Source organism: Phyllostomus hastatus, unplaced genomic scaffold, assembly GCF_019186645.2.
Source record: "Phyllostomus hastatus isolate PE091 unplaced genomic scaffold, TTU_PhHast_1.1 phas_scaffold_555, whole genome shotgun sequence".
NCBI lineage: Eukaryota > Metazoa > Chordata > Mammalia > Chiroptera > Phyllostomidae > Phyllostomus > Phyllostomus hastatus.
In genome coordinates, this window is record NW_025334036.1 from 11,919,773 (window position 1) to 11,942,246 (window position 22,474).

The 22,474-nt window shown below is 53.4% G+C and overlaps 1 protein-coding gene across 1 annotated transcript in view; it reads right to left on the bottom strand.

Annotated features, from left to right (window-relative positions):
• Positions 1-21,949, bottom strand: part of OTUD7A (OTU deubiquitinase 7A) — a 33,684-nt gene extending 11,735 nt beyond the window's left edge. The window contains exons 1-8 of the mRNA XM_045824994.1: positions 21,826-21,949; positions 20,015-20,107; positions 18,306-18,460; positions 12,450-12,632; positions 9,454-9,672; positions 3,936-4,037; positions 1,671-1,798; positions 937-1,049 (exon numbers count right to left, since the gene is read on the bottom strand). Of these exons, the coding sequence (XP_045680950.1) occupies positions 937-1,049; positions 1,671-1,798; positions 3,936-4,037; positions 9,454-9,672; positions 12,450-12,632; positions 18,306-18,456 (896 nt within the window). The 5' untranslated portion in view covers positions 18,457-18,460; positions 20,015-20,107; positions 21,826-21,949. The remainder of the gene's footprint in view (positions 1-936; positions 1,050-1,670; positions 1,799-3,935; positions 4,038-9,453; positions 9,673-12,449; positions 12,633-18,305; positions 18,461-20,014; positions 20,108-21,825) is intronic.
• Positions 21,950-22,474: the final 525 nt, after the last annotated feature.

The window sequence follows — 22,474 nt, forward strand, 5'->3', positions numbered from 1 at the left end:
CGGGCACCCGTCATTTCTGGGGGCTCCTCGGTGTCGGAACCCACGTTCTCCTATAGTCGGCTGAGATGTCATCCAGGGACGACAACTTGGGCTTCAGCTTCAAAAAGTATAAACCAGCCCTGGCTGGAGAGCTCAGCTGGTTAGAGCATCGTCCTGATATGCCAAGGTTGCGGGTTCGATCCCCGGTCAGGGCACATATGAGAATCCACCAGTGAACGCATCAATGAGCGGAACAACAAAGCAAAGATTTTGCTCTCTTTCTCAGTTTCTCTCTCTTCCCCCCACCTTCCCCCCTCTCTCTAAAAATCAATAAAACAAAAATTTTTAAAAAAGGTTCGACCCAAAGGCCGCCCTCTGGCCACACCCATTCCGGCACTGGGGCATTCTGGCCGAGTCTGCAGAGATGAGCTACTGGTCGCCTGAGTTGTTGGCCACGCCAGCACCATGGCAACCCCTCTCTGCCGGAAGCCCCTGGCCTGCCCGGAGCTCCTCAGGGAGACCCTGGGCTCATTGCACCAGCTTCTGCTCTCACGGTGCCTGCTCGAAGCCAGATGTGAGACATTCAGTTGGGACAACCCTGACACTGGGCACCCTGAGGTGCCAGTGCCCAGTGAGCGGGCAGGGCCATGGCCGCGTGCTACGTCCAGAGCCTGGCTGCGTCCCGGGGCCCTCCCTGCCACCACCCGTGACGTGGTGTGACGAGGTCTGAAGAACACGGGGGTGGGGGGACAGCAAGTGGAGCTTGGGGCGACAGGTGTGCGTGGGGCGGGCACGCTCCCCGAGTGTCTAGAAGGCGCCCAGCCACGGCCCACAGCCCTGCCCTCCGTCCCCGAGTCGGACCGACCACCCAGAGGCGGGAGTTCCCGTGTCCCTGATCTCGGGGGGGGGGGCCCATGCTCCCTGACACCACCCCCGAGGGGCTGGGGTGGCACTCACCCCCCGCTCGTGCCGCTGTTCTTGCTGAAGTGTGTGCGCGGCTCGCTGGAGGCCAGCTTCAGCAGCTCCGTCCACTCCCGCTCCCACTCCTCCTCCGTGTACACCAGCCCTGACTGGCACAGGGGGCGCGGAGTCAGGTGCGGGGCCGGCCTCCCGGCTCGGTGTGAGCCCACCGGTGGGACCCAGGTCAGGCACGCCCATTAGTGGCCTGTCCCCCATTTGCTATGGGTGATATTTTCCTGAGCCCTCCATCTCTGACTTCCATGCTGTTGGCCGTGCACCCAGCACTGAGGGTCATCCCCAGGGGCGCCCCCTACAGCGCCGGGCCCTGGCCAACCATTAGGAAATCTGCAGGACTCCCATCAGACGGCCAGCAGGTCCTCCTTCCAGGCACAGCCGCGTGCCCATGTTTGCATGGCCAGGACGACCGGGCATCTCTGACTGAGTGCACACGGGGCTGTGGGCCGGGTGGCGTCCCCCTGTGGCTGCACCTGACCTTCATGCTACCCCCCAGGGGGACCTGACATGGGTGACCTTTGCGGGTGAAGGTGGTGGGTTTTCATAAGCAGGCGGGGTGAGTGGATGCATGGTCGCAGGGCGCTGGGGTCTGAGGTCGTCTGCTAGACCTCCCAGGTGGACTCGGCCTTGGGGCGGGGCTCTGTCCAGATTCCCTGGGGCCCCCAGCTGCGCCTGGTGGGGGTCCCCCCGGCCTGGGCATGCAGGTGGGAACCCACCTCCTTGTTCTGCTGCGTCTGCTGCCACCTCCACCGCCGCTTCAGGGCCTCCCTCTCGGCCCCCGTCCTCATCATGGTGTAGAGAGCTTTCCGCAACACCAGGTCCCGGTCGTGGAAGCCCCACATCCCTGTGGGGGTGGGGCGGGGCAGAGATGGGACTGAGGGTGAGGGCCGCGAGGGGGTGACTCAGGCTGCCGCGCCTTTTGGGCAGACCTCCCCTGTCTGCCTGCACACGGCTGCCTCCTCGGCCCCCGCAGTTCTCGTGCCCAGCCCGCAGCTGCCCTCGGCCCTTGTCCTGATGTTCCCTGTCCTCGCGAGCAGGTAATGAAGCAGCACGTCCCCTTCTCAGCAAAACAAAAGTGAGTGACATCTGGCGATGCCTCTCCCGGACCCTTGGCCAGACACTCTCGGTCCCTCAGGTTTGCTTTGAGGGACTTAATGTCCACCGTGCAAGTCTTGGGTTAGGGACCGAGGTAGCCTTTGGGGACAGGTGGGTGACGTGGCTCATGTAGGACCCTGAGTTGGCTTCATAGTCAGACCTCAGCTTCCTCTGGGGTCGGCCCGCAGCCCCGGTCCGGCTGAGCCTCCCAAGGAGCAGAGCGGATGCCCCGCATGTGGCGTGGGCCTGGGAGGCAGCCTGCTCCCCGGGTGGGGGGGGGTGGGTGGGTGATGGGGACAGGTCAGACAAGACCACAGCGGCGTGTGGCCCCTGTTATGCTACTGGGGACAGGCCTCCGCACGCTGCGGCTGCTGAAGGACAAAGGCATCGGCCCACCCACCCACCCGGGACTCGGCAGCGAGGCTGAGGGTGGACACAGAGGGGACGTTTCTGTTTATGTTCTTTCCCCGGGTTTTGTGCGGGACAAAGGGAAACGGGTCCCTTAGCAGGAGGATGTGAATACATCATGTTGAAATACCACGTGTTTTTGAAGAATGCGAGCATGGGAAAGGCACCATAGAATTTTAAGGGAAAAATGTGGTTCCAAGCTGTGAACACAGAGTGATTGTAATTCCACTGGAAAGATGAATAAAAAACTAGAAGGCGATAGAGCAACATGGTAACGGTGGCTGTTGCCGAGTGGTGGGGGTGTTGATTTTTGCATTTTGTTTGCTGTTCCCACGATGAGTGTGGAATCCTTTTACAACGGCAGCAGGCAGATAGAGGTGGGTTGGTTCTGAGTGGGAACTGAGCAGGCAGGTGGTGCCTTAGCCTCCCCACAGCGCCACCCCCCGGAAGCCCAGGAAACGTGGGCTGCTCCCCCGGTCCTGGCGCCCCTGGTCCCCTGAGCCTCCCACAGCCCCTCCAGACCCCGAGTGTCCCCTCTGAGTCTTCTCAGGTGTCATCGTAGCCTCCTCCTGCTGAACAGGCCTGTCTACAGGTGATGGGAGGTCTGGGGCCCGTGGTTACCTGGGCAGGTGAGTCTGACCAACAAGGACCCTCTTCCTGTCTGAGGCCCCTGTCCCCGGAGAGAGAGACGCTAAACTTCAGGACTGATGGGTACAACCAGCCCTGACGCCAGCATCCCTGGCACAGCAAGCACCGACTGTCAACACTGATTGGCCCTTGTACATGTACGGCTGGGCCTGCAAGGGATCCCTGAGCTTCCGGCCGGGGTGTCATTGCGTGCACCCGCTGGTGTGGCTCTTGGTGACCAGGAAGCTCACACCTCTGCCAGAAGAGGCTGCCGACCTCTCCCCTGTGTATTCTGACGGTGTGGATTATCCTGCAGCGCCTTTGTCTGTCTGTCTGTTTGTCAGTACAAGTGCATCGACTGCAGTTGGTATAGTGGCCCCAAACCTATCCAATTTCGTGTGCTGCTCCCCAGACTTCCTGTGCAAGCCTGATTGAGCTCAGCCCTGCCTCCGTGTGCCCTGTGAATTCCTGCCAATGTGGCCTCCCTGCCTGGATTGCCCTTGTTTATACTCTTCCAAGTTCTGCAAGTCTCAGTAAAACAAAAACAAAAACACCACCCCACCTCCTCCAGGAAGTCCCCTTGGATTTCTCTAGATCACCATTGCTATTCTCCACCCCTGCAGCCCCACCCAGGCCTCCTTCTATCATGACAGGTTTTTTCTCATGTGTTTTTTATGCCCACCCCTCCCCCAAGCCTGCCAGGTACTTGACAAGGAGAGCTGGGATTGCTGGGAACTCTTCCAGATGACAGTGAAGCACATGGCTCTCCTCAGCATGTGTCTGTCCTTTCCAGATGCCCAGAGCAGGCCTGGGGCACAACCACCCTCCATCTACGCCGCCGCGGAGCTTACCCAGTGAGGCGGCGTGGAGAAGGCAGTTCCCGTCCCCCGTCGTGGCCAGAGGGAGAAGCCGCTTGCAGCTTGTGCACACGGCAGACCACCAGTTCAGGCGACCTGGAACGGAAGGTCACTTCAGGACAGAGTCCTGTAGCGGGTGGGGCCGCCATGGGTTTGCAAAGTCAGCACAGGCATCAGCGGGCGGCTTTCTGGGGGGCGTTTGGGAACTTCAGGGGGAAGTCAGAGCATTACAGCCACTTTTTCTTAAATAACATGTAGACTTTCTTTTCTTTCCAAGAAACCAGATGGTCAAATTCTTTAGTCGATTAGCAACAGGGTCAAACAACTCAACCCCAAAGCCTTCTCTCCTTGGAGCTAGGGACGTACTTTACACAAAATGTAAAATTTCTCATGTGTCATTGCCTTCCACACAGTTTCCCCTCCTGAGAGTTATTTTTTCCTTGAATCACCCTTCTTTGTTGATGCACATAACCTTTGAAAATATGGTTTGCGTTTGATTTCATACACCCAACCATTACAGCTACTTAGGTGGAGTCGGGATAAATCTCGTTCACATGTCCTGGGACAGCTCTTTCTGGGAAGATGGGCATAGTTTCCCCTGTTCTCTCAACTCGGCGCAACTAAACATCTCGGGCAGTGTGTATAAAAGGGTGCAGGAGCCCTGGCTGGTATAGCTCAGTGGATTGAGCACGGGCTATGAACCAAAGTGTCGCAGGTTCGATTCCCAGTCAGGGCACATGCCTGGGTTGCAGGCCGGGTCCCCAGTGGGGGCCATGTGAGAGGCCCACACATTGATTCTCTCTCTCCCTCCCTTCCCTCTCTAAAAATAAATAAATAAAATCTTTTTTAAAAAAGGGTACAGGAGACTGAGCAGTGGGGAGAAGTCAGCCTGGGCAGGAACCTCGGGGCCTGAGCAGTTTGTGGGTGGCGTGCTCCTTGGAGTTTCTTTCTTCCTCTTCTAAAATATTTTATTTATTTATTTTTAGAAAGAGGGCAAGGGAGGGAGAAAGAGAGGGAGGGAAACATCCATGTGAGAGAGAAGCACCAATCAACGGCCTCTTGGTACCCAACCCCCGGCCCTGGCCCGCAACCCAGGTGTGTGCCCTGACAGGAATTGAACCAGTGACTTTTTTGTTTTGTGGGACGTTGCTCCAACCCACTGAGCCACACTGGTCAGGGCTGGAGTTTCTCTTTGCTGCACAAATCTCAGGCCAGAATACTGCAGAAGCTAGAAACCCCCAAATGCCAATGAGGGCAGACAAACAACTCCATGAAAAGTGGCAGCGTAGCCAGGCAATAACGGCTTAGACGGAACCTGCTTGATTCTGGCCAAACAGCACAGAAAAAACTGGAACCCTATCTCCACTCCTGCAAAGGCTGAGTGGGGACCGGAGACTTCCGTCCTTGCCAGGCTGCAGGGAGTCCCTCCTGGCCTGGGCCCCCTCCGCCAGGCGGTATCAGAGGGGCTGAGGGCAGAGCCAGGCCTGGCCACGGAGAGCGCATCGCACGGGTCTGACGGTGATGAGGCCACGCCCCCCGCCCCGCCCAGCAGTGCCAATCATTCCACAACCCTTGTCCACTGGCGGAGTGGGAAACCCGTCATTCCGCCCCCATCTGGCAGGTACGTGTCAGTGCCCCCACTCCCTGCACCTAACAGCCAGCCGTCAGACAAAGCGTGCCAAAATGTAAGATTTAAGTCAGATCCAGAGCCTTATAACGTAACACCAAGCAAATGTCACCCCTCTGTCATAGTCGCTTCGGCTGGTTCCTTTCAATGTAAAATAATCCCCCAAAACTAGAGAGCACGTTGAAATTCCCTTTCAGTGCCCCCTGCCCACAGGGACACCCTCAGGAGTTTGTAGCTTTCCCTTCATGTGACGTGGAGAAAGAGGAATCGTTTCTACCATTAAATACTGAAGGATGGGGGTTGTGCACAGGACTTATTCCTCTGCCTCAGTCTCCACACCGACCCTGTGTGAGTTCCTGCTCTCCCCCATTCCTCCCAGAAAACCACAAAAAAGACCCCAAGAACGTGTGATGTGGGGCATTGGAACTGGGGATCCCTTTCCCCTCCACATATAGTTTAGACTCTCAAAAACTACCCCCTGAGAGAGAGGGTTAGAAAAAATTGTCATACTGGCAAAGTAATCAAGAGGGAAACTGGACTCTTCTAGACGGGGCTCAGCAGAGGAATAGAAACCAAAACCAAATTCTACCAGAGCCCTGACCAGTGTGGCTTAGTGGGTTGAGTGCCAGCCTGTGAACCACAGGGTTGCCGGTTCAATTCCTAGTCAGGGCACATGCCGGGGTTACCTACCAGGTCCCCAGTAGGGGGCGCATGAGAGCCAACCACACATTGATGTTTCTCTCCCTCTCTTTCTCCTTCCTTTCCCCTCTTTCTAAAAATAAAATAAATACAATCTTTAAAAAAAATCGAGACAGTAAAATCAGGAAGACTCACCCAAGGAAATTGTAAAAGATGAACTTCAAACAGAAGGAGGGTCTGATGTACGGGAAGAAATGAGGAGATGCAAAACTGGTAAATGTGTGGGTACATCTGTGTGAACATCGTCTGTGTTAAATAGTAATAATGTCTGACTTGATTGAAAGTACAGAGCTAAAATAAACGACAACATAAATCAGGAGGGAAAGGCGAGTAAAATTAAATAGATGAGGGTCCCTGCATTGTCTGGGGGTAGGCTAAGGTATTAAGGTGAGATGTGCTTCATATGCATTTTCTATTTTGGGCAGGGGAACCTCTCAGAAATGGGAAGAGTGTATAACTTTCAAACCAGAAGTGATTTAAAAATATTCACTGGACTTAAAAGCAGGCTTGTAAGGGGAGAAATCCCCTGTGTCAAAGAGAGCCCAACAGTGGTTACACTGAGAAAAGAAATGCACTTGTTAAAAGACAAAAGTTGGAAAAAAAAAAAAAGAGGGAGCACTTGTGATCTTGCTCCCCAGCACAAGTCATCAGCTCGGCTCAAATAAACTGTCATAAAAATGTAAAATCAGAAGTGGTGACAGCCCAGGAGAGGAGCCCTGCGCGGAGTTAAAACTCAGCAGCGCGGCCAAATGCCACCTTTCCTCTGCAAGGGATCGCGCACACCTAGCCAGTCTCTCTAGGCCCGTGAGTTAGTGCTGTTTTAACCAGCGCATCTTCCCTAAGCATTTCTTTCTCGCATTCAGATTTCTTGAGGGGAGTTTATCATTTCCGAAGTCTCGGTCCAGCCTACACAGGCAGCCGCAGTTGGAAGGCAACTGGATCACGATCACAACACCTGATGATGTGGCGGGGGTGGGGCGGGGGGCGGGGGCATGGATGACAAGGCTCAGTGGCCTGAGTTGGCTGTGGAGCACCCTGGGGCTGTGATGGGGCGCCCACCCTGGGAGGACAGCCTAGCACCCTGCGGCCTCCCGAGAACACGAATGGCCCAGGGCCATTCTGACATCTGCAGCCTCACCCAGAACGGAATGCCCGAGGTGAGGCATTCCTCGTGGGAGTGAGCAGTGTGGCAGCGTGGCAGGGGACACAGTTCAGAGCCCCAGGGCCTGTGTTTGGGAGGGTGGTCGTTCCAGCTCCCTGCCCAACGAGGCCACTGAGAAGCCGGGAAAAGACGTGGGAACTGGTGCTGAGAATATGTAAAGGACAAGCAGAAACCTGAGCTCCCTCCAAGGAGAAGATGAGAAATGAGATGGACCCCGCAGGGAGGCTGGTGGGCTCCCAGGGAGGAGCTCATAGTCACTCCGCCTTTTCTTCTGATTCGCACGTGATCATGGGGCTGGGAGCTCGAGCTTTGGTAACATATGGTTGCCACACGGTTTAAAATAAGGTGCCATTCTGCCTGTCACCCACTCAGGCTCTTGGAGGGAAGAGAAAATAAAACATGACCATTCCCTGTGAGAAAGACGCGTGACTTCTTTCCCTGAAGGTGACCCTCTTGGAGAGACCCCACCCACCCAGGGCCATGGCCCCTCCTCCTCTGGGCACCCCCGTGCCTTGTGTGTGTCTCTGCATGTATGTCCCCCGCCTCCACCACGGGATTGTGACGCTTGGCTTGACTGCTCACCGCCCCCCCCCACCCTGCTCCATCCTCAACGTCACACAGAGCTGTGTCGGGGTGGGGTGGGGGAGCCTGGTGGGACGCCCCATGAGGAGCTCATGGCTCCCAGGGAGTCACCCCACAGTGCCCAGGCTGTTCCAGAACCCCAGACTCATGCGTACTTTGGGCCGGCAACTTTATAACAGTCTCCAGGCCCCTGGACTCTGCCTGTCCTTCTGGCCTCTCACCGCCCCCACACCTACCCCTGGCCCAGGGCTCTGCGTGCCTGGGGACATTTCTTGGGGTCGTGTCCCTCCCACTCTGGCCCCTCCCAGCAGCACTTGGGTCTACCTGGATTATCTAGCTACTTTGGGTCACTTCTACTGCTCCCCCACAGCCCCTGCCTTTTGCCCCTTTTTGAAGCCCCAGAGTGGCAATGTCCCCATGGGGCCAGTTCCAGGCGTGACTCTCCTTTGATGGTGTCCTTCCACCTTGCCTGTTCCTCTGCTGACTGCCCCCTCACGGGGTCCCCTCATCTCCCTAGTTTTCTTCCCCGGCAGGGCTGGTAGGGAAGGACTAGTCTGCCCACCAAGGTCAAGAGCATAGCACCACGAGATCCCCCTCTCTGGTCTCCGGCAGCAGCATGGAGAGTGCGGGGCAATTCCAGCCGTGCCTGCGCCCCACCCCCGACAGGGCAGCACTCCCTGGCTGCAGGCCTCACACCCCCTCTCTCCCTGGGCTCAGCCAGAGGCTCCCCGTCTGCTCCCCACGTGCACTGACAGCCCCCCCCCCCACCGAGGCTGGCTGGGGGGACCCCCCAGGGGACGCACGGTGGCCTCAGAACAAGTGCACAGTCTTCCTCGTGTGTGTCTGAGACGCCCCCATCCGCAGCCGCACGATGTTGTCAGGATTTATAATGCGAACAACTCCGAGAGAGAGACGGGTGTGCTGTGTGTCTCAGGGCGAACCGCCCTCTGTTTCAGACGTCGGTTTTGCACAAATTATTTTACCCAAAGGAAAACAGTTGGGCTTGCTCCCTGTACCCCTTCCTCATCAGGATGTGAGGAGGAGGAGAGGGGAGGCTGGGGAGGGCGAGCGACTGTTAGCTACAGGGGTGGGCCACTGAACGCTCAGCCCCACCAGACCGGCCCCCACCTTCGCAGATGGGAGATTGAGGCTCGGGAAGTCACACGACCTGCGCGCATGCGCAGGACTCGCAGTAGGTCTCCGGTTCTTCTCAAAGGCCCTGGTCTGTGTGTGCCCAGCTCCCCTGGGGGCTGGAAAAGCCAGGCGGAGCAGCACAGAGTTTTCTACGGGTGGGTGCGGCAGGGTACGGAAAGAGCGAAAATTCGGGAGACCTCAGCACCCCTACGTCCAGAGCGGCCAGCGCTGGGCTGGCACAGAGCCTGCCTTCAGAGCAGGCGGCTGGTCCCAGCACCCAGGGTCCCGCCGGGGCAGCCGCCACTCACCCGCCTGCTCCAAAGCCACCATGGTGGCCTGCTCGATCAGGTCCCGCTCGATGAAGCTCCGGAAGTCCTCGCTGTACACGCTCAGGTCGGGCAGCTGGAAGGTGTAGATGGGCATCTCCAGGGGGAACTGCTCGCTGCTGCACTCGCCCGCCACGTGGGACCGGGCCAGGGAGACGATGGCAGAGCTGGCGTGCGAGATGCCCCGCGACAGGCGCTTCTCTGCGGGGCGGGGGGGGGGGGGAGACAGAGGTTCAGGCACAGCTGGGCTAAGGGGGCTGGGCGGACAGACGGAAGGATAACAGTCACTCCCAACAGTTTGGGGGGTCACCCAGGGCGGCAGGAGGCAGATGGACTTGACTGTGTAAATATTGAGAATCTTAAATTACTGCAGATGCTGTGATGATATATTTACAGGGCCCCAGTGATGTGAATAGTCTTAATAAGAGAATTTACGATAGAGGTATTAATAAGAAAATCTGTGTAATGGTTAGATAAAAGATGAAGATGCACAAAATGAGTTACTTTTCTCGAGGCTGAAAGTCTAAATGGAATCTGCATAAACAGAAGGGTGCACGTGGTGTTCTGACACAGGAACACAGTATTACAATATGCCAATTACTCTAAAATAAAATAAAAACCCAATCCAATGGCAATTGGAATTCTAACTCTAAGGCTTATATGGCAGAATAAGTACCCGAAAATAGTGAAAGATTTTTGGAAAAGAATCTTTTCCAAGGGAGTTGGCTGAGAGAAATACTATAGGAAACTGCTTCAGTTAAGCAGAACAAGACGGGCAGCTACACAGATGGGCAGAGTCCAGGGACAGATCCAGATGCATTTGGGAATTTGTTGATCCACTTATTTACACGTTCATGGGTTGATTCTTGTGTGTGTCCTGACTGGGGCTAGAACCCGCAGCCTTGGGGTATGCGGATGATGCTCTAACCAACTGAGCTACCTGGCCAGGGCTCTATTTGGCAATTTAACATATAGTCAAGTTGGCATTGTCACTTGATGGGAAAAGCAATCTTTATTTAATAAACGTGCTACAGTAACTCACTCTCGATCCAGAGGAGACAACCTAGACCCTGAGCAATTATTTGTAAAAATTTCAGATCACTTAAAAGACCTAAGGGCAAAACTGAAACACAAATACAGGAAATATGTCAGTGATTCTGTAGCCCAGGAGGCCTGCTAAGGCGCGAGCAGACGCCCACCAGCCCCGATGCACAGGGGTGCAAACATTTTGTGCAGCAGAGTAGTCTGCGAATAAAGTCGTAAGGCCCACGACACAGTGGGACGAACATACACACACACACACACACACAACACATCATGAACTACAGGCTGAATTGTGTTGTGTATACAACAGAATGAAGTTTTCAGTCAGAGAAAGACAAATACCATATGATGTCACTTAATCGTGGAATCTAATGAACCAAAGAAACAAACCAGCAAAACAGAACCAGAGACATGGACACATGGAGCAGACTGACAGCGGTCGGAGGGGACAGGGAGGGGAGACTGCATGACAGAAAGGGAAGGGAGTAGCCTAAGAACGTGTACGTATGACCCATGGACATGGACGTGGTGTAGGATGGCCTGAGGGAGTCGGGGGTTGCTGAGTGGAGGGGGGCAAAGGGAGAAAAACTGGGGCAACTGTAATAGCCTAAACAATAAAATATAATTTAAATAAAAAATAGCTCTGTCTTGTGTAACTCAGTGGATTGAGTGCCAGCCTGAGAACCAAAGGGTCACAGGTTTGATTCCCAGTCAGGGCACATGCCTGGGTTGCTGGCCAGGTCCCCAGTAGGGGGCGCGGGAGAGGCAACCACACATTGATGTTTCACTTTCCCTCTTTCTCTCTACTTTCCCTTCTCTTTAAAGATAAATAAATAAAATCTTTACAAGAATAGAAAGAAGCTTGAATGCTACAAATTGATCAGAAAAAGGCAAACGCATTTGTAGAAAAACGAGCCACGCGTGTGACCACGCGCACAGCAGAAGGGGAAATCCAAGTGGCCAGTGAGCAGAGGACAAGGTGGACGTTAAAACAACCAGCATAAAACCATCTCGAGGGCACGAAGGAAGGGCAACACCCCGTTTCACACGTGGCAAGCAGAACTGTGCTTGCGAAGTCTTTCCTTAAATTATTAGATGAAAAATCCCCGTGCGGGCAGAGCAAACCCCCGTTGGGAACGCCGCCCTGTGGAGGTGAAAGCCCTGGCCTGCCAGACTACGGCAGGAAAGTTTATTTTAGCCTTGCTTGCAGAGTCAAAAACACACAACCACTACAAAAGCCAAGAAAAAGACAGAATAACTATTCCTACTGGGGTGGTTTAAAAGTCACCGTATGCACAGATGGGAATAAAAAAATACCATAAAAATGAATAAAAAGAAATAAAAATTATGGCACGCTGTGGAGTAAACTACTCGGAGAATAGGCACATGATTCTTTGGTCAGAGAAAGGGGCCATTTGCAAAGCGCAGTGAGCGTCTGCCCCCCGCGGTGTCAGAGTTCGGTGCACGCGGTGCCCGAGGCGCAGGGGGAGGCGGCCGGGGCCTGGGCCTGATCGCTGGTCGGGGCTCTCGTGAGAGGGGGCGGGGGTGGTAGGGAGAAGGAAACGATTTGCTTTCCACATCTTTGCGTTGTGTCCTTTGTCACAATGGGCAGATCTTGCTGGTGGAATGCAGAGAAGAATGGAGGCCGTGAGCAAAAGGGGACAGTAAATGCCAGTGCTGAACAGACGGGGCGACCAAATGGCTAGGGGAAGAACTGAAGGAACTTGAGACGTTGGGCCTGGGAAGGCCGGCCTGTTGTCCCCCGGGCCCGACTCCCCTGCTTTTCCGAGGACACATCAGCTTAGCGTGAGGAGCGACGAGCCGGACTTGTCGGCCACCGGGAGGCCACTTGTTTGCGCCCCCAGCCCCCCCGCAGACCATGGCGTGCTGGCCCAGGGGACCCCCGAGCCGGGGCTCCGCCCCTCCGCCAGTACCTTGGGCAATGTCGTCCTGTCTCTGCAGGCAGGGCCGCTCCACCTTGTGCCCGGGCTGCGCTGGCTCTCGCTCCGGCTGCTTGGGGCACCTGCCCTCGTTGAACACATGTGGCAGGTTGGCTGTGTGCACCTGTCGCAGCTGCTCATAGTCACTCAGAGCGGCTGTCAGGTCCCAGTTTTTGCCTGCGGACAAGGAGTGACGAGAGGGGACAGCGTTAAGGCACGTGAGACAGCCTTGCTGTAGAACATAAGTGTGCAAAGGGGGGATTCTCCTCAGCATTTGACTGATGAACTTTCCAACACTAGGTCTCCGTTGTCAGAGGGATGCGGTGACTTCACGCATAACCTCTAAGTGTAGAATTTCACCACCACGGCGGTTGTGCGCCCAAAATGTGTGGCTATATCCAAGGCTATAACCCATAGCCTTCAGGTTAACACACACACACACTCCTGACACATGACATTCCTAATTATCATACCCCTTTCAGAGATCAAGCTGTAGAGCTTCCTCTGGGGAGGACCAAAATGGGAAGTCACAAAGTGAATAAAAAGAATTCCCCAATTTTGCTCAGAGCCTTCCTTTTTTTTTTTTTTTTTGAGCTCCATATGGGAAAACCATACACTTGGGAGGGACTCGGTGCCATGGCCTCAGTTGGAGAGGGACTTCAGGGCTCCGGCGCCGCACTGGGTGAGGGGCCCGCGGGCGCGCCCAGCAGGGGCCCGGGGCCCAGCATTGCAGCAGAGTGTTCGCAGCACCACAGAAGCTACTGTGAGGCTGGATCTCCTGACTCCTCTCGGGAGCGACCAGGCACCCCACCCTGCCCCTGAGTGAATCAGGCCTCACATGAGTCCGTTTGGAAGACAAAGAATTCAACCCCTTGCTTGAATCTGAAAGAGTGAAAGAAATCGTAGCCTGTCCCGGTGATGTCCCCTTCGAATGGCAGGGAATAACCGCGCTGACTAATGAGAGGCAGAACTGCTTGCTGCAGAGAGCAGAGTGAGGCTTTGAAGGGGTGAGGTATATCCGAACAGCTTCCTTTGGTCTATCCCTTTCTTTCTGCTTTTTTCTAGGGCAGACTTGATACTGTCGATTATGATAGTTGCAATGACAGCACGGCATCATTCACAATGTAACCATATTTTTTTCCTCCACGGTCAGGAGCAAAGACACCACAGAAGTGTTTCATTTCGGTACTGTCTTGGGGAATAAGAGAAGCACATTAAAGCGTCAGGTCATCCAGCACAGAGGCTGCAGGGCTACGGGCCTTCTGCCTCCACCCCTGCTCCCCTGGGGGGCAGACCGGAGTCCACCGGCTCCGACCCCGCCTCTGTTTCTCCTGCTGCCCCTGCCCTGCCTCTTCAGCCAGAGCCTTCATCAGCCAGGCTCCCCTCTGGTCCCTCTCCACTGTGCGGTCCTTCCCATCATTGTATGTAAACACATACACTTTGTATATAAACACTGAGTTTAGAGCATGGAACGTTTCCTTTCAAAATCAGTAAACTACTTAAAACACTCATAAAAAGCCTAAAAACCAGCACGGAGAGGGCCCTCATACCTCTCACCTCCCTTCCGGGATCATTGCGATTTTTGGTTACGCTTAGAAAGATCATGAGGACAAGGTTTCATTCTTTGAAACGCTGGGTTTTAGTAAAATCCCGACCCAGGTAACTGTGGCAACCGACAGGGCCCACGGTACACGTGTCAGCGGGGTCTCCTGCTGGTGAAAGCGGAGGGTGGGTTCCGGGCCGGGTGGCGCCCAGTAAGGACACTCCACCCCGGGCTCCCACGGAAAGAAAGCAGCTGCCCCACCGGGCCTGAACGCAGAGGCAGCTCCTGGGACCGAGAAAAGTAACCGCGAGCAGGCACGCGGGGAGCAAGGCCACGATTCCAAGTGCCACAGAACTGGGGGCGAGAATCGCTTTTCCCTTCCCGTCTCCCTGATGTGCGCAGATGCGGGCGTCCGCTCCCGGAGAAACCGCCAGGCTCGGTGTCCAGAGAGAGTGTCGAGTGGTCGCATTTATCTTTTATCTGTTAAGCATTTTTTTTTTTTCCAGTTCTCTAGGGTCCCAGACCTCCAGCAGTTCTGTGGAGGCAGGAAATTAAAACCGACAGGCAGGGGAACTTTGCTTCCCCTGCAGAGGGGCTGTGGTCCCTGGGGGTGAGCCACTCTCTCCGGCTCTGGGCTGCTGGGCTCCAGCTGGGCGTGGCCAGGTTGGACGGTGCAGCGGCGCGGGGCCACTGCGGGCTGAGGGCTGCATCTCAGAGACCCGGAGCTACTGAGGGGGTTTCATAGAGACAGGAGTTTGGGAAGCCAAACCCCTTAACGTTGTTGATGGACTCGGGCTGCTTATGGGTGGCTCGGACCCTGAACAGATAGTAGAGACTTGGAGGAGTGAATGATGGGACTGACCACCGCGCAGGCCCCAGCCCAGCCACTGGATGGCGCTCACGGGAGGCCCCCGCCTGGGAACCACAGACCACAGAGGTTTCGGGGAACATGGAGCTTGGGGTCTGAACCCAACAGAGGCAGTTACTGTCTAAAGCAAAAATAACAGTCTTTGTCAGAAGATTTAAACAGCCACCAGTCTCAAAACATCATATTCAAAGTGTTTCGGATACAGTCCAAATTCCCTCGGCATCCAAAAACCAGAGGAATCTTCACAGCAATGCTGGGATGAAAGTGATAGTGGGATTATCTGACGAAGACTTAATTTAAAGCATTTATTCTAAATCTTTCCCAACACGTAAGAGAGAACACTCTTGACAAATATAGAAAGTCTCAGCAAAAAACCAGAAGAGATGAAGAAGAAGCATGTGGAAATGTTAGAAATGAAAAAAAATTCAAGAACCAGAGTAAAAAACTCAGTGGGCGGGGTCAACGACAGAACAGAGAGGACAAAGGGAGGAGTCCCTACGTTTATAAGTAGATCAGTAGAGATTACCCAGTCTGGACAGCAGACAGAGAGGAGAGTGAAGAAGAAGATGAACAGTGTGTAGGAACCTACAGGACAACACTAACTTGTGGAAGGCATGTCATCTGAGTCCCAGAATGAGGAGAAAAAATTTAAATAAATAGTGGCTGAAGGCAAGTTTATTATTAGAAAGCAATCAATGTAATTTTTGTATTAGCAGTTTAAAGAAGAAAAAATACTTGATTATATCAATTGAGGTAGAAAGCGTATTTGACAAACTTCATATGTGTTTATGATAAATCTCTCAATAAGCCAGAAACAGAAGGAAATTTTCTCTTCCTTAGAAAGGGCACCTACAAAAACCTACGGCTCACGTCCTACACAGAGGTGAGAAACCAGATACCTCCCCCAGGTCAGGAAAAAGACAGAGACGTTCATTTTCACTGTCCCAGCCAACCTCTTAGTGAGGTCCTAGCTAATGCAATAAGTCAAGAAAAATAAAAGCCATACATATTGAAAAAGGAGAACTAAAACTCCCCATATCCACAGAAAACATGATTATCTCTGTGGAAAATCCCAGGAAATACACACACATGCATGCATGTGGTCATACATGCACACACCCCACACGCAAAAAATGATCGAGTTTAGCAAGATGTCAGGGTATGTGGGCAACACAGAAAAACCATCAATGACATTTCTCTGTACTAGCAATGAACAAGTAGAAACTAAAATTAAAAAATAACGCTATTTATAATAGCTCAAAAAATCCTGGAGCTATGAATCCAACACACTGTGTATAGGATCTACATGTGAAAAACTACAAACTGCTTGGGAAGGAACTCACAAAAGCCCTTCAGAAATGGAAAGTGTGGCTGTACTGACTTCACGGATTAGAAAACAAAACACGGCTATGATTTATTTGTAAATTTAACATATTTTCAATCCAAATCTCAACACAAAATTTTACAGATACAGGTAAGCTGATCCTCAAGTTTATACGGAAAGGCACAGGAAACAGAACAGTTGAAAAAGAAGAGCGCTGGGAGAATCACACTAATTGGTTTTAAGATGCACCACAAAGCTACAGTCATGAAGACGGTGTAGTACTGGCAAAGCAATGAGCGGACGGACCAATGGAACGGAACCCACACCAAGGACTGGATCCCCACAGATACATGCTCGGTTGGTTTCTGACCAATGAACAAAGGCCCTTGAAAGAAGGAGCAATAATATATTCAACAAATGGTGCTGATTGGACATCAGCACTGTAAACTGTAGGTTTAACTGTAGGTTTACAGTTGTCTGCATGGAAAAATAATACAATAATGAGACAATAATAACACAAGAATGAACTCTGTGTCTCATGAACTCACAACTCTGGCCCCGTCCTACATGTATTAACACGAACCTTGACCCGAATCTTACCTGTTCTAACAAAATCACCTCAAAGTTGGCCAGAGATCTAAGTGTAAGGCACCAAAGTACAAAGCTTTTAAAGAGACCACACGGGACGAAATGTTCACGACCTGGGTTGTACAAAGGTTCTTAGCCTGGACCCCAAAGCACGATCCTAGAGGGGATGTTGCCTGATTCATGGATCTCGATAAAGCCAATTCGATCTTCTAGTTTATGGGAATGAGCTTTGGTTTTTTAACCCCCTGGAAGGTGGGCGAGGCTCAAGATACAGGAAAAAAAAACAGGTTAAAATAAGAGAAGTAAAATAATTTGCTCTGTGTCTCAGAGCAGGTGCATAGTGGAGTCTGGACCAGACCCCACCCTGAACCGCCAACGCATTCCAAATCTGCCTGCCCACATGCACTGAGACTGAGAAGGGCCAGGGACACTGTCGGGGAAGCACCACGCAGTGGGACGCCCAGGACGTGAGGACCCGACTTTGATTCCCATGCCTCTCCGGCAGTCTCTAAGCACCGGCTAAGCCCCAAGTTTGTTTGAAATTCTGGGAGGTTCAGGGAAATGTGATGACTGTGCTATTCTCGCTGCTGTTTTCTCAGAATCCTGGGTGGCTCCTGATTTTCAGTGGGGTTGAACAGCTACCTCCATGGTCCACACACAAGCATGATGATTCACACTTTTCCTCAGAGAATGAAGGAATCGTTGTGACTTAGAATGCTTGGCCGAGGAGTAACTCGTTCCATGAATGACAGTTTATAGGTCTGAAGTGAAGAGCAATCATGAAACATTTTTTTTTCTTTTTATGCATTTTGTTGTCCTGAGAAGTTGTAACAGGCTCTTCTCAGCGCCTCTCTTTGCCATTAAAAAAAAAAACATTTCAAAACTACATAAAATAAATCCATTTAAGAGATGGAGACAGGAATTAAACTTTGATCTTTAGTTCATTGTGATTATAGCTGAGTAATCTACATATAGATGTGCACATTTTCATGTAGCAAATGATATCGACTCTAAAAGCTCAAGGATGAATAATTTTGCCTTACTTGTGAATTATTATTACCTTCTCTTTGTGAATTATTACCTTCTTTTTCTTTTTAATTATTGCCTTCTTTTTCACTGGTTACTGGGTTTTTCCCCCCCACCAAAAACTTCGGCCTAAAGTATTTTCATCTCAGTTAAGATAGAGGTGAGCAACATAAGTCTCCAAAAAAGTGTTTCTGGAATGTTCTAATTTCTGCTCCACTGAATGCATTTTCTCTAAAAAAGTCATCACTGCTCAGTTTTGACTCCTCATCTCTCCATGCTAACACAAAGCACAGCTGAGTTAGTGCCTTCTGCCCTTTTCCCACAGAGAGCTGAGGGATCCCAACATGAAGTCAAGAATAGCAAAAATAATTCCATTCCCAATGACTCCCTTTACTTTTTGAAGAGCCCAAGTGCCGCCCTGTTGTCAGGTGACAGAAATCGTATCCTTTATCACTGGGGTGGCTCCGAGGAGGGCGGCGTGGGGACGAGGGGGACGCTTACCTTCCAGCAGGTCTCTGGCCAGACCAGGTTCTGCCCCCGTGGACCGAACAAAGTCGGACAGGACCGCGTCCATATCAAGAGTCATATGACCATGTAGAAGGGCCGCCCAACACTCGGCCGAGGTGGGGTTGGGGAGCAGGCTAGAAACCATCCATCTGCAGGGAGGACCAGAGAGGCAGAGGTCACGGTGTGCCCGGGGTGGGGGCGGGAACCGGCAGAGACCCAGGGGTGGGAGGGGCCCCTTCTGCCGTCTGCTGTGACATGCTTTTGAGCTGGTTTGGGACAACTGCCCGATTCTCCCTGTGAGACACCAAGGGCTAGAAGTCAAAGTCAAACATCAAGTCCAGCACGTCTGACCTGACATTCTGTCAATTCCAATGCGGCCCATTGAAAAGGTGGAGCGGATTTAAAAAAAAATGGACATCTGAGCACATTTGGAGTGGTTCATTACGGGTCATGGGGTTTCTAACCCTCTTCCGGCTGCACAGGCGTGGACCGCGGCCACAGAGTACGTGCACTGCCCGATCCGCCCCAGTTCGCCTTCATCGGTGAGCCCGCCCATGGCTCCTAGGGAAGGCTCGCCGTCTGTCAGCCCCGAGTCAGCTGAAATGCCACACCGCCACTGATGAGGACGCCCTGTCTGCCATCTTTCCGAGAATTGTTCTAGTTACGGCCCAACCTTCCAACGAGACTCAAAAGGATGCCAGATGTCCCGGGCCGGACAATCCTGGCTGGAAAGATGCAACAGGCACCTTGATGCCAGGTAACAGGCTGTCCAGCCCAGGGCCAGGGAAAAGAACCCAGCACAGCGCGGGGAGGGCGACCCACCGGTGACCCAGCACTTGGCTGGCCACTGGTGGACATCGGTCATGGCTGAGAAAGTGCAAATGTGTCCCTGTGTTTGCAGAGGTAAGGGCGCAGATTGGTGGCACCTGCTTTTGTAACTGAAGTCGTACTGGACACAGCCACGCCCCCTCATTTACATATTGCCTCTCGCCTTTGCATGCAGCTGAGCAGAGCAGTTAGAACAGATGCCATGAGGCCCAGAGATCCCCAAATGTTTACCATCTGGACCTTTACAGAGCGTGCCGAACCCAGTCCAGATGACAGACAGCTTACACTGGTGTGAAGTAACTATGTAGTTAATTTAGGTGCTGCAGGGGGTATTTAAATCCATCCTAGTCATGAGGGTCCTGTCCTTTCTTTCAAGATAACCCTTGGGCTGTCGCTCCTGCTTCAGAGCCAGGATGCTGGTGTCACTGCAGCCCAGAGCTGCCACTCTGATGAGCTGAGACATGCTAGCTAACCTCTCAGAGCCCATCTGTGCCTGGGTGAGACAGGGAGGGTGCAGGTGTTGGGGACAGGAACCAGCTGGGGAGGTTGGTGACCTGCGAGATGTTCATTGTTCATGCACTGTCCTGCACCAGGCTCCTACTTGGGGGTCATGGCTGCTTGGGGTGGCTAGAAAATAAGAATGTTACTGGCCCTGGCTGGTGTGGCTCAGTGGATTGAACACTGGACTGTGAACCAAAGGGTTGCCAGTTTGATTCCCAGTCAGGGCACATGGCTGGGTTGCAGGCCAGGTGCCCAGTAGGAGGCACTCAAGTGGCAACCACACACTGATGTTTCTCTCCCTCTCTCTCTCCCTCCCTTTCCCTCTCTAAAAATAAATAAATAAAATCTTAAAAAAAAATGGAACGTTACTGGACCTGATGTTAGCGGCACCAACTAGGAGACTGCCTTCTTCCTTCTCTCCACGCACCAGGGTGGCGGCCGGGAGCCTCTCCTTGGGTCACGTCCACCTGGGGGCACATCAGAGAATGAAAACACATTATTCTCCGCACCCTCGGACAGAGGCCAAAGGCTTGGCTTCTCGTGGCGGGAGGCTACGCAGGGGCAGAGCCTACCACCCTCGGCACACGGCTGCCCACAGACCCCTGCCCCCCAGCCGGCCACCAGCTCCTTCCTCCAGGGGGCTCTGCGAGGTGGGGCGGGGGGTCTCCACTGTCCTCATTTTAGCAAACACATTTCAGCGAGTATCTCTGTCACAGTACAGAGCTGTGCCCCTCACCACTGAGACTTACCACAAAACACCATGTCAACGCGTGTGGAAAAACTGTGGTAACATATACCCAACATGCAATGTGCCGTTTTAACCTTTTTCCGTGCACAATTCAGTGGCACCGAGTGCATGCAGACTGCTGTGCAGCCATCCCCGCCATCCGTCCCCAGAACTTTCTCAGCCTCCCAGAGGGAACCGCCGTGCCCACTCAGCACGGACTCCCATCCCTCCCCCGCCCCTGCCCCGGCACCCGCCCTCCCGCCCTCTGGGTCTGGGCTGGACAGCTCTGGCAGCCTCTTAGGAGGGGAGCATATCACATTTGTCCCTTCGTGGCTGGCTTTTCCAGCTCTACACAGAGTCTTCACTCCTCCTCTGGGTGGTGCAGTGCCCGCCAGGGTTTCGTTTCTTTTCAAGGCTTATCTGGCTCTGCTCGCGCTGCTACAACACAACCCCACAGACTGGCAGCTTCTCGCCCGCGGTGGTGGGGCTGAAGGTCTGAGGTGGAGGGGCCTAGGACTCAGGTCCAGGGAGGGCCTGTTCCTGGCGTGTGACAGCTGACTCCCTGCTGTGCCCTCAGGTGACAGAGCCCCAGGCTTTGGGAAGTCACTCGACCCCTTTCACTCTACTTCCTCACCTACATGTGGGGAACATGTCCCGTCTTTCTTAGAATTTTGTTAAACTTAACTAAAGCCAAATAAAAATATAATCTACTATCTATCATCGAGTCCGTTTTTATCTCCCCCTTTCTAGTTCTACCTACCTGCATCTCTGCCTGTTCACCTTCCTGCTTGCCTGCCTACCTGCCCGCCTATCTTTCTTTCTGGTCTGTCTGGCTGTCCATCCATCTGATTATATGTTTGTCTAGCACACTACTTATATTAATATCTGCTTTTCTCACTGCCGTTCTGCCTCCCTTTCTCCTGTTTTGTGTCTGTCTTGTTTTCTGTCTGTCTTGCTATTATCTGTGTGTATATCAGTCTTTCAACCTGCTTGCCGGTCAGAGTAGTTACCTGGTGATCTGCCTTTGTCTGTCCATCCATCCGTCCCTCCACCCATCCGTCCGTATCTATTCCCCTCCTTCTTCACTCCCTCTGCCTGTGTGTCTGTGTCTCTCTCCCGTCGCAGTCCATCTTTCTGTCCATCTAATTTTTACCTACCGGCCCATCTGTCTCTCTGCCTCTACACTACCATATTGATTGTCAAAGAATAGAGCCTCAATAAACGATAGTTTATCTCTCTCCTCCCAGTCATGTTCTTTCCTTCCTTCCTTCCTTCCTTTCTCTCTCCCTCCCTCCCTCCCTCCCTCCCTCTCTCCATTTCTGGAATCCATGGCTGCTCCTGTGTTGTGGGCCAGGGACACCACCCCAGGGAGCCGTGGCCTCTGCCTCAGGCGGGCCTGTGGGCTGGAGCGTTGACACATGGCGCATGCCAATATCACCTGTCCTGTCGTCCACTTACGTTCAGACGCGGCGACTTCCCGGAGGCGCGGGGCTGTCAGGCGTCCGGGCCCGCGCCGCTGCGCCCCTGCTGGACGTGGCCCATGGTCGCCCGGTGGAAGATGTGAGACGCCGCCCGAGAATTCTGGAAAAGGCCACCAGAACGAAAGAGAAGGTTCACATTTTCTTCAAAGTGACAACTTAATAGCTCCATTTGAAGAGTTCATTTTTTTTATACTTTAGCTCTAACCATTAACCTTGGAAATTCCTAAATGATTTTAACTATTTAATAGCGACTTGTGATGGTCTTGAGAGTGGATCCCAAACCCCAGAATCTCCTTCCCTAATGCATGACCCCACCCTCTCTTGTAATTTTGAACAGACACAAGTGTCGGAGGCAGAGGGAGGACGGGGCTCAGTTAGGATCAGCGGGAAAAGTCTCATCAGTGTCACTGAGGGAGGCCACCGGGGGAGAGAACATGCTGGCTGCTGGGAGCAGGCGGCTGGAACCCCGACTCTGACCGCCTGCGACACAGCCCGCTGGGGCTGCCCGTGCGGGTGTCAGAGTCTGGGCCGCTCCTCACCGAGGCTGTGGTGCCCAGAGCACCCGCCCGGACCAGCTGTGGTCGCAGGGAACCCAGAGTCCAGGGCGATGGCGTGCCTTGGTCCCC